This window comes from Adiantum capillus-veneris, chromosome 3 (assembly GCF_014529385.1).
Source record: "Adiantum capillus-veneris isolate H3 chromosome 3, ASM1452938v2, whole genome shotgun sequence".
NCBI lineage: Eukaryota > Viridiplantae > Streptophyta > Polypodiopsida > Polypodiales > Pteridaceae > Adiantum > Adiantum capillus-veneris.
In genome coordinates, this window is record NC_140933.1 from 62258327 (window position 1) to 62281545 (window position 23219).

The 23219-nt window shown below is 44.8% G+C and overlaps 1 protein-coding gene across 2 annotated transcripts in view; it reads left to right on the forward strand.

Moving 5' to 3' along the window:
- The first annotated feature begins 502 nt into the window (after nt 1–502).
- OS9 (ER lectin-like protein) overlaps nt 503–23219 on the forward strand; it is a 76134-nt gene continuing 53417 nt past the window's right edge. The window contains exon 1 of one of the 2 annotated variants that reach the window (XM_086508672.1): nt 503–695. In XM_086508672.1, coding sequence (XP_086364798.1) covers nt 599–695 — 97 coding nt within the window. In that variant the 5' untranslated portion in view covers nt 503–598. The remainder of the gene's footprint in view (nt 696–23219) is intronic. The other variant, XM_086508673.1, reaches the window with a different exon arrangement.

The following is a 23219-nucleotide window of genomic DNA, read 5'->3' on the forward strand; positions in this document are numbered from 1 at the left end:
CCGCACATATTACCTTTTGTCCTTGCAACATACTGGTAGGTTTCTACTGTTATTCTTGGGAATCTATTGGGATTCCTCCAGCTCCTTGGCCTTGCAAAAGGAGAAAAACTCCAAAAACCCGTCGATTTCGAACTCCTGTAGCGTGCTTGAAAGCCTTAAGTCCACTACCCTAACCGACTTGCACGCGAAAAATTAGTGCTTGCAGAGCAAGTACTTTAAGTTAAAAAAAAATTGTTCTCCTTAGTGTCACGCCGCACTACCGAGGCTTCGTGCTCTTTCCTAGCCCACTGGCTCTTGTGCATCTCCATGGCTTGTTGCCTGCCCCGCTATGTGCCAGCTTTCTCTCCCTGCTCGCCCACCACCTCCGGGATTTCATGAGCCGCTTGAGTCTCGATGCTATAAAATAAAGGCATCTTTGCCTGATTCTTGTCTTTAACGATTTAAAATGAATCGTGGGCACATATTACATACTACTACCTTAAATGCTCTTACTTCTACTTTCACCCTCTCCCTCTACCTCCCTTCTTCTACACTTTATAAGTGCAGCTAACGAAGCACTACGTTCCTTAAAAACGCAAGAGCTCTGCAGGTCCGGACCATGGCATACGAGCGGCTGAAGTTTGTTCTGTTCATCCTCTTTATCTTTTTGCTTCCCATTGTAAACGTAGCAGCTGACATCTCTCCATCTAACTCAGGTAATTTGCCATCTAACGCATATGTGTGTGTGTGTGTGTGTGTGTGTGTGAGAGAGAGAGAGAGAGAGAGAGAGAGAGAGAGAGAGAGAGAGAGAGAGAGATTGCTGCACACAAAGCATGAGTCTCTTCCACAGATTGTAGATGGGTGCTCTGTTTTCTCATACTTGCTGGAAAAATGGTCGATGGGCTTTTTCTAAAAAGCATACACCCAAACTGCTGCCATCTACTTTTGCCTGTAGACATGGCAATTATACCTAGCCACAAGTGATACAAGACAAGTTGACTGGGAAAACATAGCAAGAGTTAACATGGTTTGTCAATAATTATTGCACCTTGCTTACATATTCAGAATCAATGATGATCGAATCCATTTCTGATATTCCTTGAGCTGGACGAGCTGGGATAGTGAACTAGGATTTGCCTACCAAGACTGTTAAGAGGGATTACCTAACGCCATCATCTGTGTGTATAGTAAGAGAGAGAGAGAGAGAGAGAGAGAGAGAGAGAGAGAGAGAGAGAGCCTCCCATTGATCTGCTACCTCCATTCTCCGGCTTGTGTTGTACTTGCTTTTATACCTGCTTGCATTGCCGGCCACTGCAGTTGAAGTTGGCGCATATCTATTTGCGTCAAATTGTGAAGCATATCTATTTGTTTTTGATTGCGTAAATGGAATGTACACACGTGCAATACGTCAAGTGCAGACTCTAGTGACTTGAATGGGTAATGTCGCCGCGGTAACGCCTCAAGACGAGGCATCTTCGGGGCTGATTTGATGCACCTTTGGATTCTTCTCAATGTGGGATTGCAGATGGCCAGCAAGGGGTAGATCTGGGGCTGATAAGCACTCCAAATGTGAGATGAATGAAGGGCTGAAAGCTGGCTGCAAAAATGCAGTTTTGGCACGCAAAACGCAGCAGATCTATTGCGTACAGCAAGGCTGAAAATGTCATGTACACATGGTTTGGTGTGCCACGTGGTCATGCTTCATCAACTTCCAAAGCTAGTTTTCCACTTCTTCCTAGATAGGAGTATCTAGAAGCTTGAAAGGATTAGTATCGACAATTTTGTGAGCCTTATCGTAGGACTTGCATGTCCGGAGAGTCCATTAGATTAGATTCTTTAGTTTTGGAACCCTCTTGCATAAATGATTGTAGATGCGTTTTGATAAATGTTATTACACTATGGTGGGCATCTGGCATGACATGCATATAGTTTTAGGTTAGAGGAATCCAACAAGCCATTTCCTGTATTGATTGGTATTCCGAGTTTGCAGATGTGTGACAATTTCACCTAGAAACTAACTCCCTGGTCAAACTTATTAATAAATCATTCTAATGATTTATTTGTAGGAATTTGACAGAGGTTTTGTCCTACCTCATCCTAAGGGAGTTTATCACCGATAAATTGGGCCTATAAAGGGAGCCAAGAATCTAGTGATTACATCAGATTTGACTAGCGCTCACTCCAAACCATCGTTTTGTAGATATTGACCAGTGCTAGCGTTTTTTGTAGCAGCAAACTAGCGTTTGCAGATTTCAGCCATACCGTTGCCCATCATTGCAGATCAGCTCCTAGTGTTTTCAGTTTTCAGTCCTTCCCTCACCGGATCGGCTTGGATCTGGCTTCACTAGCCATCCTTGTTGCGTTTCGTTACTTTGGCAGCCCATCAAGCCTCCTCTCAGCCATTCCCTTGCCGTCATCGAGTGCTCCCATTGCTGTCCATCATCGGCATCGTCGAGATCTGTGTTTTCAGCCCTTCATTCCTCTCACATCGGGAGGGCAATTCAGCCCCAAATCTACCCCTTGGTGGCCATCAGCAATCCCACATCGAGAAGGATCCAAAGATCAATCAAATTAGCTTCGGAGGTGCCTTGTCTTGAGGAGTTACCGCGGCGACATTCCCCATTCGAGTTAGTAAAGTCTACACTTGAGGTATTGCACGTATATACATTTCATTTACGCAATCAAAAACAAATACTACATCGGCAATGGTGTGGGGGGCCCTTGAGAGGGTTAGTTGGGATCCCATTGGGTGTCATTCTCTTCTCCCTCTCTCTTCCTCTACACATCTCTACCTCTCTCTCTCTCTCATTCTCTCTCTTTAGGAAAAAGAAAAAGAAACTGTAACTATGTCAGACTTTGTAAATAATTAATGTATTTACGAGAAAAGAATTATCTAGTTAGTTGTGTACACATCAGAATAGATCTAGTAGTTCTGGGTCTCAGGTGCGCCCAAGTTTGGGCTAGTGCACCTCAGGGAGACTGTAGCAGAAAATACCTTGAAGCCCTAGTGATTGGGAAATCGGGTCTTTAATGAAGGGGTAGATAGTAGCCTCAGATTTCAGGCTCAGAAAAATACGCGCGCTAGTGTAAGCACATAAATGAGATGGGGTCCTTAGAACAACAGTAACCCTAAGGCCTGAATTATTTTTACGGCCTTAGGATAAGTCAATTAAATTATCTTAAATGATTTGCTGTCACGTGACACATCCCAACCCTATGTGTCCGTGGACAAGCTATACCACAGCAGGGTTCAGTCCGTTCAGTCAAGTCTAGATTAGCAGTGATCTGGCACTTTTGTGAGTTTATTCGTAGACCGTACATGCCCAGTCACTTAGCATAGATGCATATCCTCCGGTTGCACATAGCATGATCATCGGAATTCCCATCAGAATCCATTAGCATCAGTTAGAGGAATTTTCCAGTGCATTTAGCCTATTTTTCTATTTATTGGTATTTTCACTTATTATTTTTAAGTGACTTTCCAACAAAAGTAGGTAGGGCAATTTTGCTAAGTTAATATATAAGCAAACCCAAGTTAGCACTTTCTGGCAGAAGAGGCAGCAAGAGCACCTTGCTCAACAGGCAACTTCTCAGCAAGACCAACCCCCGCGACTACTCTGGCGTTTTCTCCACAGAAGACCTAGCGTTTTTGCATCAGATCAGCCTTGGCGATTTGTGCACAGCAGATCAGCCCGGCGTCATCACGACATAGCAGATCAGCCTAGCGTTTTTGCATATGTAGAACCCCGGCTACAGAAGGACCAATTTCAGCCCTAGGCGTTTTTGGATTTCAGCAGCAAATTAAGACCGGCATCATTCACCTTAAGTGTAGCAGATTCAGCCCGTAAAGACCATCAGTTTTCAGCCCTAAGAAACCTCATTTTTCAGCCAAGAAAACGCAGCCAAAACAGTCATTTTCAGCCACCGAAACAATCCCGAAATTCAGCGATTAGAAGATCTCAGATTTCAGCCATCGTCGTCACCGTCATCGTCACCGTCGTCGTCACCGTCGTCGTCATCGGCATAGACCAAGTTGCATAGTCCATTGCATACGCATTGTACACCTTTGTGCAATCAAAGAATAGACCACTCTCGCCGACGAGAGTGTGTCACCAGCGTGTGACTACTATCTATCCTTTTTGTTGATTTCTTTCTTATTATCTATTTACTTTCACTTTTTGGAAACACCCCTCGGGAAATCTAACTGCCCTGCATTGCATAGCTAGTGTGGAACTGTCCAGAGGGAGTCCAGGCGTGAGGGCAAGAGAGCACTAAGGTTGGACAAGGACTATGGTTAGCCAAGTGGGGTCATTGACTAGCCAAAGTGGAATCCTTTGCTACAGAGGCTACATTTCAGTTCTGGATGTGGCCACAGTGTACAAAGAGGGTCGGATGACCTAGAAAGATACAATGGCAGCATCTCCTAAAATTTAGGGAACTGCTATTTTGGGACCTGAAAATGTGTTGGCGTCATTACCTCCGGAATGACAAGGGGAACATTTTCTTACTCTGTCGTGAAGTCAACTGGGCAACCGGTTGGGAGATTTTTAGGCGGCAACCCCGAAACGGGAAAATGCTTGTAAATGTGCCAAGTGGCACATTCTGGTGCAGTTTCTAATGCAAGAGAGAGTTGGCGCTGAATTTTAAGCTGGGAGAGCCTCATTTTCAGTTTTGTCACAGGTTAAGAGCTATGGAGTGCTTGCTTTCCCTCCTATGTACAGTGCGGTGCCAGGAGTGATGCCTTGCACGCTACGCACTGCCCTCTCTCCCCCCTTTGGCAGTATGTTATGCCGCTCTAGTGGGCTCTTCATTTGACCAATGTACAGTTATGTGGGTTCATGCGCGATTGCCGAGGCAAGAGCCTCTTGCACAGGTACTAGATTAGCTAGCGGCTAATCCCCCCGCAGGTACAGGTGAATTCGGAGAGGTTTCACGCGAGAAATCTTGTCCGATTCAAAGGGCAAGTAGCCCTACAGGTGCGGGAGCTCGAGGACTTGCTACGGATGCGACCGGCACGCGAAACGGAGCCCGAAACAGTGAATTACAGCCTGCTGTGTATTTTTGCAGGTTTAGGGTTTTGGCCCTAAACGGACCCTAATACCCCCAGGAGGTTCGGGGACGCAAGGGGACCGCTGTACAGGTGATCTGGCGCATTTTCAGGGCTGAAAACAGAGAATTCAGCGTGCTGCAGATTCTCGCCAGGTTTTGCAAAGTGCCCGTATGCGTCGGGAAAGTCGGTCAATGCGTGGGAATACTGACTGTGAAAGGTTCTAGTACAGTTATGTTGCCGAAATCGCGCTGGAACAGTGGAAATTCAGCCGAGTTTGTGCGGGGCAGCTTGTAGGGAACCACAACGTTTATTCCCTCTTTTGAACAATAAAGAAATACCGAAAGGGGCGCCTAAGTTAGGGGCCAATCTGGTGTCGGTCTTCTCATACAGGTGCATTCTAGCATCTGTATCCCATTCCCCTCTCTTGTGTCACTATAGCGCAGGTATAATAGACGACTAATAATGGGTGAAAGCTAAATCAAGGTTTGAAGTAAAGTCTACTGCCCTTTTTGGATTGAATAGGCTGGTTTCATGGTTCCATCGACGGGATGAAATCACTTTTTCCCATAGAAGTGAGCCTTGGTCAGTTTTGGGCTTGAAGAGACAGGGGATCATAGACCAGACACAGGGAATTGCAATTATGGCTGACAGACCATATGATGTGACTGAAGAGGTTTCCTCTTCACAGGGTCAAGAGACACATGAAGTGGGTGAGTTCTCAAGACCACCACAGACAGATGACAATATATTCAGGACCTAGTTGGCTACTGCTGTGGCTATGTTCACACAAGTAATGCAGAATCCAAGGTTTTTAGCCTTTCTGCAACCTCCTGTTCCGTCTCAGCAAGTTGGGTCACTGGATCATATTCAAAAGCCTGTTAAGGCTCGAGCACAGGTGATTCATACCGCACAGTCAATGGAAACACCTGTACACTTGACGGAGAACATGCAGTCTCCACAACCTATGCCTAAGGTGCAAGAACAGGTGGCAAATTTTGGTATGGCTGGAATTACAAATCAGCAGCCAAATATGGCATTTCCAGGTCAAGTTAATAGGGGCCAAGGAACACAGATGAACCCTAATAGTGTTCCCATGTTTCAGTCACTTCCATATGACAATTTAACACCGCTGGAGAGGCCAACTCCATACAAAGAAGGTGGCAAAGGTGTGTCATTCACGACCTTTACAGGGTTTGATGACAGGAAGAAGGCTCTCTCATTCCTCCAGCAGTTTGACAAGGCCTATGCAGGGGGAAACTTTACAGAAGCTTCAAAGGTCCGCAAGGCAGCCACTTTCTTGACAGGGAATGCGGGACAATGGTGGACAACTTTATTGCTTCAAGGGCAAGCTCCGTCCACATGGATTTACTTTAAGCAGATTTTTGCAGCAGCATGGTTATCTGATGATTTCGAAGCAGATGTCATGACAGAATGGCACCAGCTAAATGCTGCCACTTGCAGAAATCTGGATGATTACAATCGGAAGTTTTGGAAAGCTCTACTTCCAGTAACTTCCTATAGGTTTGTGCCATTGACAGAACAGATTGAAAAATACTGTTGTGGCCTACCCAAAGGATTGAGAAAATACTGCACGAAGACAAAAGTCACTACTTTGACACAGCTCATCGAGGTAGCAAACACTGGCAATGGTTTGATCAAGGGAGAAGATTGTGAATTTAACACTGGCGTCAAGGCAGGATCAGGCAAGAAAAATTCAGCCAAGAAGCACGTTCCCAATGAGGCTCCTAAAGGGACTCAGGAGTCAGCCAACGCAGGGAAAGACAAAGCTACGGCTGAATCAGAAAAAGGACCAGCAAAGAAATGGAAAAGACGTTTTCCTCGCAAGTCAGAAGAGCAAAAGAAGGTCCTGAGGACAGAAAACAAATGCTTTATATGTGAGCAGCCTGGCCACATTGCTTACAACTGTCCTACAAAGAAAAGGCCAGCTGATTCTGACGACAAGGAAGACAAGAAAGGAAAGAAGCCCATGGCTGGTCTAGTGCCAGATATGGTGGGCGACAAGCCAAATTCAGATGCAAGTGAGCTTTGCAGAGCATGGGGAAAGGTCAGGTATCAAACAATGCTTATCTTCTTTGATCCAGGTGCCAAAGCCAACTTTATTTCCCCAGAATTGGCTTCAAAGTTGGGAATCAGACCTGAAGAGATGGGGTATACAGCAGAGGCAGGTTTGGCATGTCCTGGCCATACAGAGGCTGTGACACCCATCATTGGAAAGTTGCGTCTACATATCCAGTCCTATGTAGATGCTGAAGAATTTTACATCATGCCATTGGACGGATGTGATGTGTTGTTAGGTATTCCTTGGTTGTTTCGTGTACAGGGAATCCTGGATGCCTACAACAAAAAGATCACTGTACAGAGCAGGGGAAAGGCTCACATTCTGGATGTAAAGCTTAAAGGGGAGTCTATTCCTACTGTATCAGCTTCTGCTATACTTCTGTAATGAAAAAGCATCTTTCCGCGTACTTGGTTTTTGCACGTGAAGTGTCAGATTGTGATGAATCAAATTTATCTGTGCTAGATAAAGAAAGGTCAATGTTTTTACAACAGTACAGTGACTGTTTTTCCGATTCATTACCGTCTCAATTACCGCCAGAGAGACCCGAGGACCATGCGATAGATTTGGTGCCAGGCAATAGCCCACCAAATAAGCCTCCGTACAGGGTTAGTGCGGCTCAGCAGAAAGAGATAATGGGCCAAGTTCAGGAGCTGTTAGAAAAGGGGCTGATTTAGCCCAGTTCATCTCCATTCTGTTCTCCAGTGTTGTTGGTGCAGAAAAAGGATGGCTCATGGCGTATGTGCATCGACTACCGTGCACTGAACAAGAATACCATCAAGAATAGGTTCCCTATACCTAGAATTGATGATATTATGGACAAATTAGAAGGAGCAGCTATGTTTAGCAGGATAGATCTAAAGAGTGGGTACCATCAGATCCGCATTAGATCAGAGGATGTGCACAAGACTGCTTTTAGAACGACGTTTGGCCTTTACGAATTTTTAGTGATGCCCTTTGGTCTCACAAATGCTCCTGCTACGTTCAATAGGATGATGGACAGAATTTTCCGTCCACACCAGCAGTTTGTTGGTACATTCTTTGATGACATGATAGTCTACTCAAAGAATGAAGAGGAGCATAGGCATCACTTGGCCATTGTGTTCAAAGAGCTACGCAGTCATAGGTTGCTCATCAATGCAAAGAAAAGTGAGTTTTTTCTGGAAGAGATTCACTTTCTGGGACACATTGTCTCAAAGGATGGTGTCAGAATGGATCCTGCAAAAGTTGAAGCGATCAAGTCATGGCCAAATATGAAGACGGTGCATGATGTCCGAAGCTTTTTGGGACTATGCTCCTATTACAGAAGGTTTATCCGAAATTTCGCTGAGATTGCTTCACCTTTACATGCTCTTCAAAAGAAGGCAGTCACTTTTAGATGGACACAAAAAGAGATTTCAGCTTTTAATCTCTTAAAGGAAAAGATGACTTCAGATCCAGTCATTGTGTTGCCAGATCTTAGGAAGTCATTTGTGGTCCAGTGTGACGCCTGCGGTAGTAGCATTGGTGCAGTGCTAATGCAAGATGGTAGGGTAGTAGCCTATGAGAGCAGAATTTTGCAAGGGCCAGAGATGACCATGCAGGTCTATGAGAAAGAGTTACTGGCTGTGATTCATGCGCTCTTAAGTTGGAAACACTACCTGCTAGGTGCAGATTTCGTTGTCCAAACGGACCATCAGACCTTGCGATACTTCTTGACACAAACAAAGTTATCTGAGAAGCATATGCGATGGGCAAATATCTTGTCCATGTTCCATTTTCAGATTGTGCATGTGGAAGGCAAGAAGAACGTTGTGGCTGATGCCTTGTCAAGGAAGCCACAAATTTCAGCTGTGTCGATTCCTTATCATCATGAACTTGATGATATGAGAGAATAGTATGCAAATGATGAAGATTTTGCAAGGGTCTTCGAGCAGCTAATGCAAGGACAACGTCATGAACACTATCTTCTTAAAGACGGGTTCATGATGATGCATGGCAGATTGTGTGTCACAAAGCCATTGCGACGCAAAGTTATGGAAGAGAGTCATGTCCCACCGTATGCAGGGCATCGTGGTATCGATGCTACAGTTAAAGCGGTTGAGACATTCTTCTATTGGCCTACATTGAGAAGGGATGTGGATGCCTTTGTGCGAGAATGCCTAATATGCCAAAAGGTCAAGTTTGACAGGCAAAAGGCACCAGGGTTATTGCAACCACTACCTATTCCAGATAAACCATGGGAAAGTATTGCTATGGATTTTATCTTTGATCTTCCGAGAACGCAGACAGGAAACGATGGTATTTGGACCATTATTTGCAGATTCAGCAAACAGGCTCATTTTATTCCTGTCAGGAAGAAGATAAAGCCAGATCAGATGGCACGCTTGTTTATGAGCAATATTTTCAAGTATCATGGCATGCCACAGTCGATTGTTAGCGACCGTGATCCACGCATGACAAGTTTGTTCTGGAAAGGCTTGTTTGAGAATATGGGCACCACGCTCAAATTCTCTTCGTCATTTCATCCTCAAACAAATGGGCAGTCAGAAGAGGCAAATTCTACTGTCCTAGATCTGCTGAAGTGTTATGTGTCAGAGCATAAAGGAAAGTGGGAGCAGTATTTGCCATTGGTGGAGTATGCATACAATAGTACAGTGCATTCATCAACTGGCAAGGCACCCTTTGAGATAGTTGAAGGTGGCAAGAAAGTTCCTCCCATATTGCATACAAAGGACAAGATATTTGAAGCAGATAAGTATGTTCAGGACATGGATGAAATGTACAAGAAGGTCAAAGTGGCCTTAGAAAGGACTCAGGCAAAGCAAAAGAAAGCAGCTGATCGTCACCGTCGTGAAGTGGTATATTCACTTGGTGATTGGGTGCTTTTACGCTTTGAAAAGGCAAGGTTAAAGAAGATGAAGGGCAAGGAAAGACTCTTTCCAAAGCTTAGCATGCGTTACTATGGGCCTTTTCAAGTGTGCGACATAATCAGTGATGTTGCATATAGGCTGATATTGCCTGACAATTGGAAGATTCACAATGCGTTTCATGTGAGTCTTCTCAGACCCTATGTGGGTGATGTGCCAGAAGATATGCCAGCTGAAGATCAGCCGGAAGTCGAGGAACTTGACGAGATCTTGGTCCCTGAACAGATTTTGGCACACAAAGAAAGGAAAGTGGAAGGCAAGGTTGCTAGGCGTTACTTGGTAAAGTTCAGAAACTATCCACCAATGGATGCTAAGTGGATGGAAGAAGGTGAACTTGCAGAGTCACCAACTGTGTTATCACTTTACCTGGAAGCCTTCGATTTGCAACCTACCTTGACCCCTTGAGTTTCAAAGCTACATGGATTGTCAGTGTGACAATGGCTTTTGAAACAAATGATGTACATGGTATTTAAAGTGAGCTCAAATCAAATACCTGTTACATGAATGTTAGAGCTGTACAGATTGTCAGTTTGGCAATTGCTCTTATGGAATGTCCAAAAGTTTGGTTAGTGCTATAGAAGTGAGTATTTCTTGTCAGTTTGTCAAGGATACAGTGATTGCTTCTATTGAAGAGTACATGTGTAACTGCATTCTTAAACTGTCGGTTTGGGTATGCTCGAAAGTGTTACGGGATCCAACGTGTACTATAAGACAGTGGCAAAATGTGCAGCTACCATTTTGTCATTGGAAAGTTAGTGACTCAAAGCAATGGCAGAGTGCGAAGCTACCACTATGTCATTGGGACAGAGTTCACACGCAGGCAATACATGAGTCAACAAGGTGTTGAATACACCAGGGTTGACAATGAGCATGTACGACATAGATGCAAACGAGGACGTTTGAGATTTCAAGAGGGGGGTGTGTCACCAGCGTGTGACTACTATCTATCCTTTTTGTTGATTTCTTTCTTATTATCTATTTACTTTCACTTTTTGGAAACACCCCTCGGGAAATCTAACTGCCCTGCATTGCATAGCTAGTGTGGAACTGTCCAGAGGGAGTCCAGGCGTGAGGGCAAGAGAGCACTAAGGTTGGACAAGGACTATGGTTAGCCAAGTGGGGTCATTGACTAGCCAAAGTGGAATCCTTTGCTACAGCGGCTACATTTCAGTTCTGGATGTGGCCACAGTGTACAAAGAGGGTCGGATGACCTAGAAAGATACAATGGCAGCATCTCCTAAAATTTAGGGAACTGCTATTTTGGGACCTGAAAATGTGTTGGCGTCATTATCTCCGGAATGACAAGGGGAACATTTTCTTACTCTGTCGTGAAGTCAACTGGGCAACCGGTTGGGAGATTTTTAGGCGGCAACCCCGAAACGGGAAAATGCTTGTAAATGTGCCAAGTGGCACATTCTGGTGCAGTTTCTAATGCAAGAGAGAGTTGGCGCTGAATTTTAAGCTGGGAGAGCCTCATTTTCAGTTTTGTCACAGGTTAAGAGCTATGGAGTGCTTGCTTTCCCTCCTATGTACAGTGCGGTGCCAGGAGTGATGCCCGGCACACTACGCACTGCCCTCTCTCTCCCCTTTGGCAGTATGTTATGCCCCTCTAGTGGGCTCTTCATTTGACCAATGTACAGTTATGTGGGTTCATGCACGATTGCCGAGGCAAGAGCCTCTTGCACAGGTACTGGATTAGCTAGCGGCTAATCCCCCCGCAGGTACAGGTGAATTCGGAGAGGTTTCACGCGAGAAATCTTGTCCGATTCAAAGGGCAAGTAGCCCTACAGGTGCGGGAGCTCGAGGACTTGCTACGGATGCGACCGGCACGCGAAACGGAGCCCGAAACAGTGAATTACAGCCTGCTGTGTATTTTTGCAGGTTTAGGGTTTTGGCCCTAAACGGACCCTAATACCCCCAGGAGGTTCGGGGACGCAAGGGGACCGCTGTACAGGTGATCTGGCGCATTTTCAGGGCTGAAAACAGAGAATTCAGCGTGCTGCAGATTCTCGCCAGGTTTTGCAAAGTGCCCGTATGCGTCGGGAAAGTCGGTCAATGCGTGGGAATACTGACTGTGAAAGGTTCTAGTACAGTTATGTTGCCGAAATCGCGCTGGAACAGTGGAAATTCAGCCGAGTTTGTGCGGGGCAGCTTGTAGGGAACCACAACGTTTATTCCCTCTTTTGAACAATAAAGAAATACCGAAAGGGGCGCCTAAGTTAGGGGCCAATCTGGTGTCGGTCTTCTCATACAGGTGCATTCTAGCATCTGTATCCCATTCCCCTCTCTTGTGTCACTATAGCGCAGGTATAATAGACGACTAATAATGGGTGAAAGCTAAATCAAGGTTTGAAGTAAAGTCTACCGCCCTTTTTGGATTGAACAGGCCGGTTTCAGAGTGGGGCCTTCGGAGGAGGGTTTTACAACCTCTCGGGTGTCGTATCTCTTCTCTCTCCTTCTCTCAGTCTCATTCACTCGCACGCACAATATCCACTCACTTTGTTCACGATCACAGCACTCTACAAGACGGAAAGCTCTCTCTTTCCCTAAGAACTAAAGGGAACCTTGAGCAATAAAGATCACTAATCTTGAGAAAATATAACATTCATTCCGCTGCACCTAACATTGGTATCAGAGCTTTGGAAGTGTTCTGCATTACTCAAGGAAAGAACCACAAGAATTTTTTTTGCTTCTTGTGATCGCACGAACCCAAGTTTACTTGGGCGTGGCGATTCCTAATCGTGTTTGTTGAAGAGTGACAGGAATCCCAAGAAAGAAGGGCTTGTCCAGCCTCCCCTTGTGTCTCTTTTCACTCATTGAGAGCGGACCGTGCACTCCCCTTGTGTCGCTTTTCACTCATTGAGAGCGGACCGTGCACTTAGCGGCCGGCCAATCGACGTGAGGTGGAAAAAAGCAACCTTGGTGTGAGCGCAAGGCCGCCAAGGGGTGCGCCCGCAGAAAAGGGTAGAACTCGGGTGAAGAGAAGATCCTTCTCCAACGCGATTTGCAAGCGAAAGAACACCTCAAGAACCCTAGATTCTCACGAATCAAGGACCTCAAGAACCTCAAGAACCCCAAGAACTCAAGTTCCTCGTGAACTTAAGAACCCAAGACCCCCAAGAACCCACAAGAACCCACGACTTCAGAATGATCATCACTCGAAGCGGAATGGATACTTCGCTTGGAAGTGATGAGCATGCGAAGAAGAATTTTCCCCACCAGGAGGTTTTTCTGACCCTTCCCCATCTACGACACCGATTGCACTAACTCCTATGGAGGATTTCGACAAGAGGATGATTGACAAGAAGTTAGAAGACAAAGCAAGAGATGCCAAACGAAAAGCAGAAATAGAGCGTGACCATGAAGAAAAGATGGCAGCCATAGAGCGTCAGTACCAAGAAAGAATGACAGCCATAGCGCGTAAGAGCGAGCAAGCACGCTTGGAAGCCACAGCAAGAGAAGCAAAAATGGATCGCAGACACGCAAAAGACAAAGCAGAAAGAAAAGCAATACAAGAACAAAGCGACCGACAAAACAAAGAGTTTTGGTGACTCTATTCTCAAGTTCAGGCACAGATGCAAGAGATTTGGGAAAAGGAGACTCTCTCAGTCTCTTCTTCTCCAAAGCATGACACACAGGATTTGCATGATTGTGTGAAGCATGATGAATTGAATGATAATGATTTGCATGATGATTTGAAGCACAATGATGAGCATGATGATTTGGATGCCAATGATAAGCATGATGATTTGAATGATAAAGACAAGCATGATGATTTGCATGATGATCAAGATGTGATTTCTCACAAGCATGATGAGTTGCATGAAGATGATGTGATTGTTCACAAGGATGATGTGTTAGTTGATGCTTTTTCTAGCGAAGCTAACCTCGTTGTAGATTCGATCAATCATGAAAAAGCGATCTTGGCTTTCGAGTCGAGGTCCAAAGAACCCCCACATGACGATTCGATCATTCAGGACGAACCGATCTTGGCTCTCGAGCCTTGGTCCAAAGAACCATCACAGGAAGTATTGTGTTCGCATGATTGGTACGCACGCATTGTTCGAGTGTTTCATTTGTGAAGGTTTCCTGCATTTTAGTCAGCATCGTTATGTGATCCCTTTTCCTAGGCATGACGTATTGTATGTTGAGCACGTTTCTCTCATGGATGAGCACGAATGTATGCGGATTGTTCATGAAAAGTTGAAAAGTTTGTATGTCAGGAAGTCACATTCCATGTCTCTTTTTTGGCATGACACAGTTTCCGAAAGAGCACATGATAGTATTAGCACCAAGCATGGGCATTTCCATTGTGATTTGCCAGAGTTGATTGATTTCGATCAAACAGAACAGATTAGAGCGAATTGTTTACATGTGTGGGGTGAACGGTTTGTCACTCCGTCTCTATGTTCATCTACATTGCATACACAGTCTTTAGAGAAGACAAGATTTTTTCCATTCACTTTACATGGAATGGGTATGTTCATGTTTTTGTGTTGGAAATGGTTTCATGAATTTTAAGCCATGGAGATTCTTGAAGAAGAAAGAAGCATGACTAAAGACAAAGTTGAAGCATCGAAGGAGCCATAGAAGACTTTGTGTCGCTTTCGGCGCGACCCAAAGAAGCAAGCGTTGCAAACCTTTATGAAGTTCAAGTACCGCTCGACCCACACAACAGAGTGGGCCGGCGAAGAGTCCCTTCCAGGATTCCGGATGCTATTGGCGATCTCCCTCGACGCTATACAGTTCGGTACCAGTACCTCACTTTGAAAAGGAGGGGATGTCACGTGACACATCCCAACCCTATGTGTTCGTGGACAAGCTATATCACAGCAGGGTTCAGTCCGTTCAATCAAGTCTAGATTAGCAGTGATCTGGCACTTTTGTGAGTCTATTCGTAGACCGTACATGCCCAGTTACTTAGCATAGATGCATATCCTCCGGTTGCACACAGCATGATCATCGGAATTCCCATCAGAATCCATTAGTATGAGTTAGGGGAATTTTCCAGTGCATTTAGCCTATTATCCTATTTATTGGTGTTTTCACTTATTATTTTTAAGTGACTTTCCAACAAAAGTAGGTAGGGTAATTTTGCTAAGTTAATATATAAGCAAACCCAAGTTAGCACTTTCTGGCAGAAGAGGCAGCAGGAGCACCTTGCTCAACAGGCAACTTCTCAGCAAGACCAACCCCTGCGACTACTCTGGCGTTTTCTCCACAGAAGACCTAGCGTTTTTGCATCAGATCAGCCTTGGCGATTTGTGCACAGCAGATCAGCCCCGGCGTCATCACGACACAGCAGATCAGCCTAGCGTTTTTGCATTTGTAGAACCCCGGCGACAGAAGGACCAATTTTAGCCCCTGGCGTTTTTGGATTTCAGCAGCAAATTAAGACCGGCATCATTCAGCCCGTAAAGACCATCAGTTTTCAGCCCTACGAAACCTCATTTTTCAGCCAAGAAAACGTAGCCAAAACAGTCATTTTCAGCCACCGAAACAGTCCCGAAATTCAGCGATTAGAAGATCTCAGATTTCGGCCATCGTCGTCAACGTCGTCGTCGTCACTGTCGTCGTCATCGGCATAGACCAAGTTGCATAGTCCATTGCATACGCATTGTAAACCTTTGTGCAATCAAAGAATAGACCACTCTCGCCGACGAGAGTGGGGCCTTCGGAGGAGGGTTTTACAACCTCTCGGGTGTCGTATCTCTTCTCTCTCCTTATCTCAGTCTCATTTACTCGCATGCACAATATCCACTCACTTTGTTCACGACCACAGCACTCTACAAGACAGAAAGCTCTCTCTTTCCCTAAGAACTAAAAGGAACCTTGAGCAATAAAGATCACTAATCTTGAGAAAATACAACATTCATTCCGCTGCACCTAACATTTGCGTTGGACCAAATGGCCGGACAAGTGCGAGCAGGTAATGCCAGAGCAGTGTTGGTACGGCATTGCGTTGGGGAGCAACTAACAATTTCATTAGTAGCATCTGTGTGTGCAGTTGTGAGTTAATTTGCACATTTCATTAATAGTTTATGAACTTTTAAGAGTGAAAGTTGAAGGATTTTTAAAGTTATTAAGTGTGCCAAGTGACACACTTACCAATGCAAAACTAACCTCTCACTCTCACCCTCTCTTCCTAGCGTCCCCTCTTCTGGCTGGCTTAATAAGAGGCTCCCCTCCCCCACTTCTCAGTGTTCGCAGTGCTCCTACCCCCCCTATTGTGAGGATGCTCTACGCATTGGAGCTCTCCATGGAAGCTTGAGAGAAGCCCTTGCGACATATGTGGTGGCCTCGTGCTCCCATTGTCTAGAACAAGGGTTCTCATAGCCATAGCTAGCTTTCGGTAAAGTTTCATCGCGAGAAGTTGCAGTGAACACTCTTCGTAGAGTGTGGTGGCTGTAAATTCTCTGTTTTCAGCCCCTAATCATCTCTTTTAGGGTGAATTTCAGCAAAATACACATAGAATCTAGTTCTTCTCTCCATTCCTCCTCTTCACATCGGTTGGTCACTTCACTTATGGCATCCTGCTTGTCATCTTGCACATGTATCATTCTTTGAGTATACAGTCAGAATTGGAAGATTCGCATTGATGAGACAGCACCCTGAGCAGCCCACTCGTGTGCGTTTCTGGTTACATTCAGGTCTCTCACACGCCTATCTATGGCAATTTTGGTCAGCCATCTGGGATTTACATGTGGCTCGTCGTATTTCCTTTTTCCTTTGGATGATTGCACATGCAGGACTTCCAGTTGGGACTTGGTTAGCTTCTATGGGTCATGATCCGTTATGTACTCGATGTTCTTTGCGCCTACCTGAGTCACCTGCGCATTGCCTTTGGTCATGCTCGTCTTCTCATGTAGTTTGGCTAGCAGTTGGTTTTTTACTTAGCAGAGCTGGAGTTCAGCATGGATTTCTCACTTGGGGATCTGTTTCCTGGTTGATGCCGATGCCCAGACCGCATCTTTTCTACGAGGGCTCAGACACAGATCCAGCTCTTATGCTTACCGCGACTGGTTACAGAAGAGGGACTTTGGCTATGTTACCACAGATTGCTTGGCAAGGAGATCCTCAAACACGTGATGAAATCTTCTCAGTAATCACCAGCATTGCTCTCTGGAATGTTTGGAGAGCTCGTTGTCTTCATATTCTCAGTGCGGCACCGCAGCTCCTTCATGATACCCTCACTGTCATTTGGCTGGACATCATTCACACCCTCATATGGCAATGGGATTCTTCCTCAGGCACATCTAGAGCAGCCGAGGCTCGTCGATTTGATTTCCTTCGGCGTTGGGCAAGATCTCCACTCTTCTTCACACTTACAGGTGGACAGATTACATGGCATTATGCGCCTCCTCAGTGGTTTCTCCTCCACTCATCACACAGACCACCATGAGATTGTACTAGTCGAGTTGTCACTATAGTGGCTCTCATCCTTACATTCAGCTTGTACACCCCACGTGACAGGCTATTTTGGCATCCGTTGGGATTCTATTGTACTCAGTAATATATAGCCCTGATTTTTCCAAAAAAAAAAAAAAAAGAATCTAGTTCTTCTCTACCTACACTACGCATACACAAAGTTTGGTGCGATTCCATCGCGAGAAAGGTCTCTATTTCGGCTTTGGAAGGTGCTCAGGTAACATTTTCAGGTTATGTGCAGAAAATTACAGCAGGCATGTGTGCGTGCATTTTGCGTGTTTCTCCCTTGTTTTTGTTGCAGGAATGATTATGCGTAAAGGGACTCAGTTAGCGGAAGGTAGACTCTCATTTTCGAGAGCTTCCGTTGAGTTTTGTGGAAGATAGACTCTCGTTTTTGAGAGCTTCCCAAAATCTCATAGCAGAGGGAAAATCCTCGCAGTATTCAGAGAGTAGCTTTCGCACTCTCTCAGTCAAAAGCAGAAAAGAAAGAATAGAGGACGAGATATTGCCCCGTTCTTGTGCTTGTAAAGATTCTCCCTTAGTAATAAAGATAATCTCTTTATGGGGGGGGACCAGCCAATCTTCTGGTCCCCAATGAAGTGTCAAGCTTTCTCTCTCTCTCTCTCTCTCTCATTCTCTTGAGTATTTGAAGTACACTTAAAAGTCAGTTTACGCTTCCGTATTTTTGTGATGGTGGTATCAGAGCAAGGTCATCTCTCTCTTCCTTAAGGAATTGACGACTCTTGGTAGACTACAGAAATGGGAGGACGCGAGATAAGAGTTCTCTCTCCTTCAACAGCAGGTGGTAGAGTTACTAAAAGCTCTCTCCCATCCAGAAGTCCAAAAGATTCTCCATACTCTTAAGAAAGGGAAGGAGAAAGTGCCGATGGGGTCGGGGGAAATCCCGCAGAACCCAAAGGTGCCAGAACCAAGGAAAGATCCTTTAATTGGAACCTCCTGCATGCACGAGAGGCAGAGGAAACCTCCAAAACGTCATGTGCGGTTCAACCCAAAGGTTCAAGAGCAGGATCCTCCTGATTCTCCTCAGTTTTCTTTCATGAAGGATCTGGATGACATCGTCGCTCCAGAGGACATATTTCTGGATGATCCGTTGCAGCAAGAAGTGCATTCAAAGGAAAGGACTCCTGTACTCAAGGAGTCTAAGCATAGAAAGAAGGAGCACCATAAGAAGAAGCACCACAGGCAGAAAACATTCAAGTCGGGAGACAAAGATGTGAAATTTGACATCTACAATGGACGGCGTGATAATGACAAAGCTTTGGCTTTCATCCGCCAATTTGAAGTTGCATTTGCAGAAGGGAATTTTAAAGAAAGATCCAAGCTTCGCCATGTCAGAATGTACCTGAAAGGCACCGCCAGCAGTTGGTGGTTAACCCTTATCTTGGAAGATCGCAAACCCCAAGATTGGACCGTTTTCAAGAAGGAGTTCTACGCATAGTTCCTTCCTCCAGACTATGAGGAAGAGGTAAAGAAAGAATGGGATCGACTTTCACAGTCAGAGAACGAAACTGTTCCACGCTATGCGGATAGGTTTTGGGACGTTCTCTTGAAAGTCACTCCATTCAAGAAGATTGACGATTCGGAGAAGATGTGTAAGTTTGAAGCAGGATTGTATGAAGCCTTGCAAAAGGCTATGAAGCTTTACCCTCGAGGTAACTTGCAGATACTTATGGAATCAGCTCGCATAGCTGATGGAATACATGACAAGGGTACTCCCAAGAAGATGGAGCAAAGCACTTACCATGCCAAGCAGAAGGCTCTCCATGAGCAGCCTACCTCTACTTCTTCTTCTCAAAAGAAGAAAAGAACCGCCTCCGAAGAATAAGCAAAGCCAAATCAGCCCAAGAAAGGGAGATATCTCTCTCCTGCTGAATTGAGAACCTACATCAGCGAAGGAAGATGCTTCAAGTGTGGACAAGCTGGACATATGAAGGGTGACTGTCCTACCAAAACCCCACAACCACCCTCTTCTAATGCAGTCCCAGATGTACAGGGGAATACAACCAAGGATGGAAAAGAAAGAGCTCTTCTCAAAGCATGGGGTAGCATCAACAACCAACGGGCTCTTATTCTGTTTGACCCTGGCAATATAGACAACTTCATCTCTACAGAGTTAGCCGATGATCTGAATTTACAGCCCAACCGTTTTGGAGTTTCTATTCAAGCACAATCTGCTTTCAAAGGGTAGAACTCTAACTCTACTCCAATCATAGGGAAGCTGAATTTAAAGGCGACAATTACAAAGATCAAGAGTCTTTCTTACTAGCCTCACTTGTACAAGATGCATCCCATTCCTGACTATGTGCAGAAAACTTTATCCTTTGATCATAAAGGAAAGGAATATCTTGTACTTGCAGATACAGGTGATTGGCGTATCCCTATCGCCAATCACATTGCCATCAAGAAAGTAATGAAAAAGTGTGTTTCAGTGTATTTGATTTTTGCAAGAGAGAGATGTGTCTGCTTCACAACTTTCTTCCTCTTTAGAGCAAAACAGACTTAAGTTATTCCGTCACAAAAATAGGGAAGCGTAAATTGACTTTTAATTGTACTTCAAATACTCAAGAGAATTAGAGAGAGAGAGAGAGAGAGAGAGAGAGAGAGAGAGAGAGAGAGAGAGCTTGACACTTCATTGGGGACCAGAAGATGGGCTGGTCCCCCCCATAAAGAGATTATCTGTATTACTAAGGGAGAATCTTTACAAGCACAAGAACGGGGCAATAGCCCGTCCTCTATTCTTTCTTTTCTGCTTCTGACTAAGAGTGTGCGAAAGCTACTCTCTGAATACTGCGAGGATTTTCCCTCTACTATGAGATTTTGGGAAGCTCTCGAAAACGAGTCTTCCACCAAAACTCAACGGAAGCTCTCGAAAATGAGATTCTACCTTCCGCTAACTGTGTCCCTATTTGCATAATCATTCCTGCAACAAAAACAAGGGAGAAACATGCAAAATACACGCACACATGCTTGCTGTAATTTTCTGCACATGACCTGAAAATGTTACCTGAGCACCTTCCAAAGCCGAAATAGAGACCTTTTTCGCGATGGAATCACACCAAACTTTGTGTATGCGTAATGTAGGTAGAGAAGAACTAGATTCTATGTGTATTTTGCTGAAATTCACCCTAAAAGAGATGATTAGGGACTGAAAACAGAGAATTTACAGCCACCACACTCTATGAAGAGAGTGCCGTTGCAACTTCTCGCGATGAAACTTTACCGAAAGCTGGCTATGGCTATGAGAACCCTAGACAATCGGAGCACGAGGCAACCACATATGTCGCAAGGGCTGCTCTCAAGCTTCCATGGAGAGCTCCAATGCGTAGAGCATACTCACAATAGGGGGGGTAGGAGCACTCCCAACACTGAGAAGTGGGGGAGGGGGACCTCTTATCAAGCCAGCAAGAAGAGGGGGCGCTAGGAAGAGAGAGAGGATGAGAGTGAGAGTGAGAGTGAGAGGGTTAGTTTGCATTGGTAAGTGTGCCTAAAAACCCTTCAACTTTAACTTTTAAAAGTTTACAAACTATTAATGAAATGTGCAAATTGAACCCCAACTGCACACATAGATGTAACCAATGAAAATGTTACCTGCTCCCAGCGCAATGCGGTACCGACATTACTCTGGCATTACCTGTTCGCACTTGTCCGGCCATTTGGTCCAACGCAAATCATTTAAGATAATTTAATTGACTTATCCTAAGGCCGTAAAAATAATTCAGGCCTTGGGGTTACTGTTGTTCTAAGGACCCCATCTCATTCATGTGCTTGCACTAGCGCGCGTATTTTTCTGAGCCTGAAATCTGAGGCTACTATCAACCCCTTCATTGAAGACCCGATTTCCCAATCACTACGGCTTCAGGGTATTTTCTGCTAGGGTCTCCCTGAGGTGCTCTCGCCCAAACTCGGGCGCACCTGAGACCCTAGAAACTGCTAGATCTATTCTGATGTGCACACAACTAATTAGATAATTCTTTTCTCGTAAATACATTAATTATTTACAAAGAGGGATGTAACTACTACATCCCTCTTTGTAAATAATTAATGTATTTACGAGAAAAGAATTATCTAATTAGTTGTGTGCACATCAGAATAGATCTAGCAGTTTCTAGGGTCTCAGGTGCGCCCGAGTTTGGGCGAGAGCACCTCAGGGAGACCCTAGCAGAAAATACCCTGAAGCCGTAGTGATTGGGAAATCGGGTCTTCAATGAAGGGGTTGATAGTAGCCTCAGATTTCAGGCTCAGAAAAATACGCGCACTAGTGCAAGCACATGAATGAGATGGGGTCCTTAGAACAACAGTAACCCTAAGGCCTGAATTATTTTTAAGGCCTTAGGATAAGTCAATTAAATTATCTTAAATGATTTGCGTTGGACCAAATGGCCGGACAAGTGCGAACAGGTAATGCCAGAGTAGTGTCGGTACGGCATTGCGCTGGGGAGTAGCTAACAATTTCATTAGTAGCATCTGTGTGTGCAGTTGTGAGTTAATTTGCACATTTCATTAATAGTCTAAGAACTTTTAAAAGTGAAAATTGAAGGGTTTTAAAGTTATTAAGTAAGTGTGCCAAGTGGCACACTTACCAATGCGAAACTAACCCTCACTCTCACTCTCACTCTCACCCTCTCTCTCTTCCCTAGCGTCCCCTCTTTTGGCTGGCTTGATAAGAGGCCCTCCTCCCCCACTTCTTAGTGTTGGCAGTGCTCCTATCCCCTCCTATTGTGAGTATTCTCTACGCATTGGAGCTCTCCATGGAAGCTTGAGAGAAGCCCTTGCGACATATGTGGTGGCCTCGTGCTCCATTGTCTAGAACAAGGGTTCTCATAGCCATAGCCAGCTTTCGGTAAAGTTTCATCGCGAGTTGCAGCGGGCACTCTCTTCATAGAGTGTGGTGGCTGTAAATTCTCTGTTTTCAGCCCCTACTCATCTCTTTTAGGGTGAATTTCAGCAAAATACACATAGAATCTAGTTCTTCTCTACCTACACTACACATACACAAAGTTTGGTGCGATTCCATCGCGAAAAAGGTCTCTATTTCGGCTTTGGAAGGTGCTCAGGTAACATTTTCAGGTTATGTGCAAAAAATTACAGCAAGCATGTGTGCGTGCATTTTGCGTGTTTCTCCCTTGTTTTTGTTGCAGGAATGATTATGCATACAGGGACTCAATTAGCAGAAGGTAGACTCTCATTTTCGAGAGCTTCCGTTGAGTTTTGTGGAAGATAGACTCTCGTTTTCGAGAGCTTCCCAAAATCTCATAGCAGAGGGAAAATCCTCGCGGTATTCAGAGAGTAGCTTTCGCACTTTCTCAGTCAAAAGCAGAAAAGAAAGAATAGAGGACGGGATATTGCCCCATTCTTGTGCTTGTAAAGATTCTCCCTTAGTAATAAAGATAATCTCTTTATGGGGGGGGACCAGCCCATCTTCTGGTCCCCAATGAAGTATCTCTCTCTCTCTCTCTCTCTCTCTCTAATTCTCTTGAGTATTTGAAGTACAATTAAAAGTCAGTTTACGCTTCTGTATTTTTGTGACAGAAACCATCATTCAAGCTTAAAAGAATCACTAACGCAAGGAAAAGAAGTGAAGGATTTGTGAAAGTGTAAAACCTAGATCTTTACCATTTCAATTCTGCTGCACCTGACATTGGTATGAGAGCTTTGAAGATTTTGCATCAATCCGCTAATCCCCAAAAAAGTTTTTTCACTCTTGTATTTTTGGTTGGGTTGGCAGCGGTGTGAATTGCACGCCTGCCATTGCGCG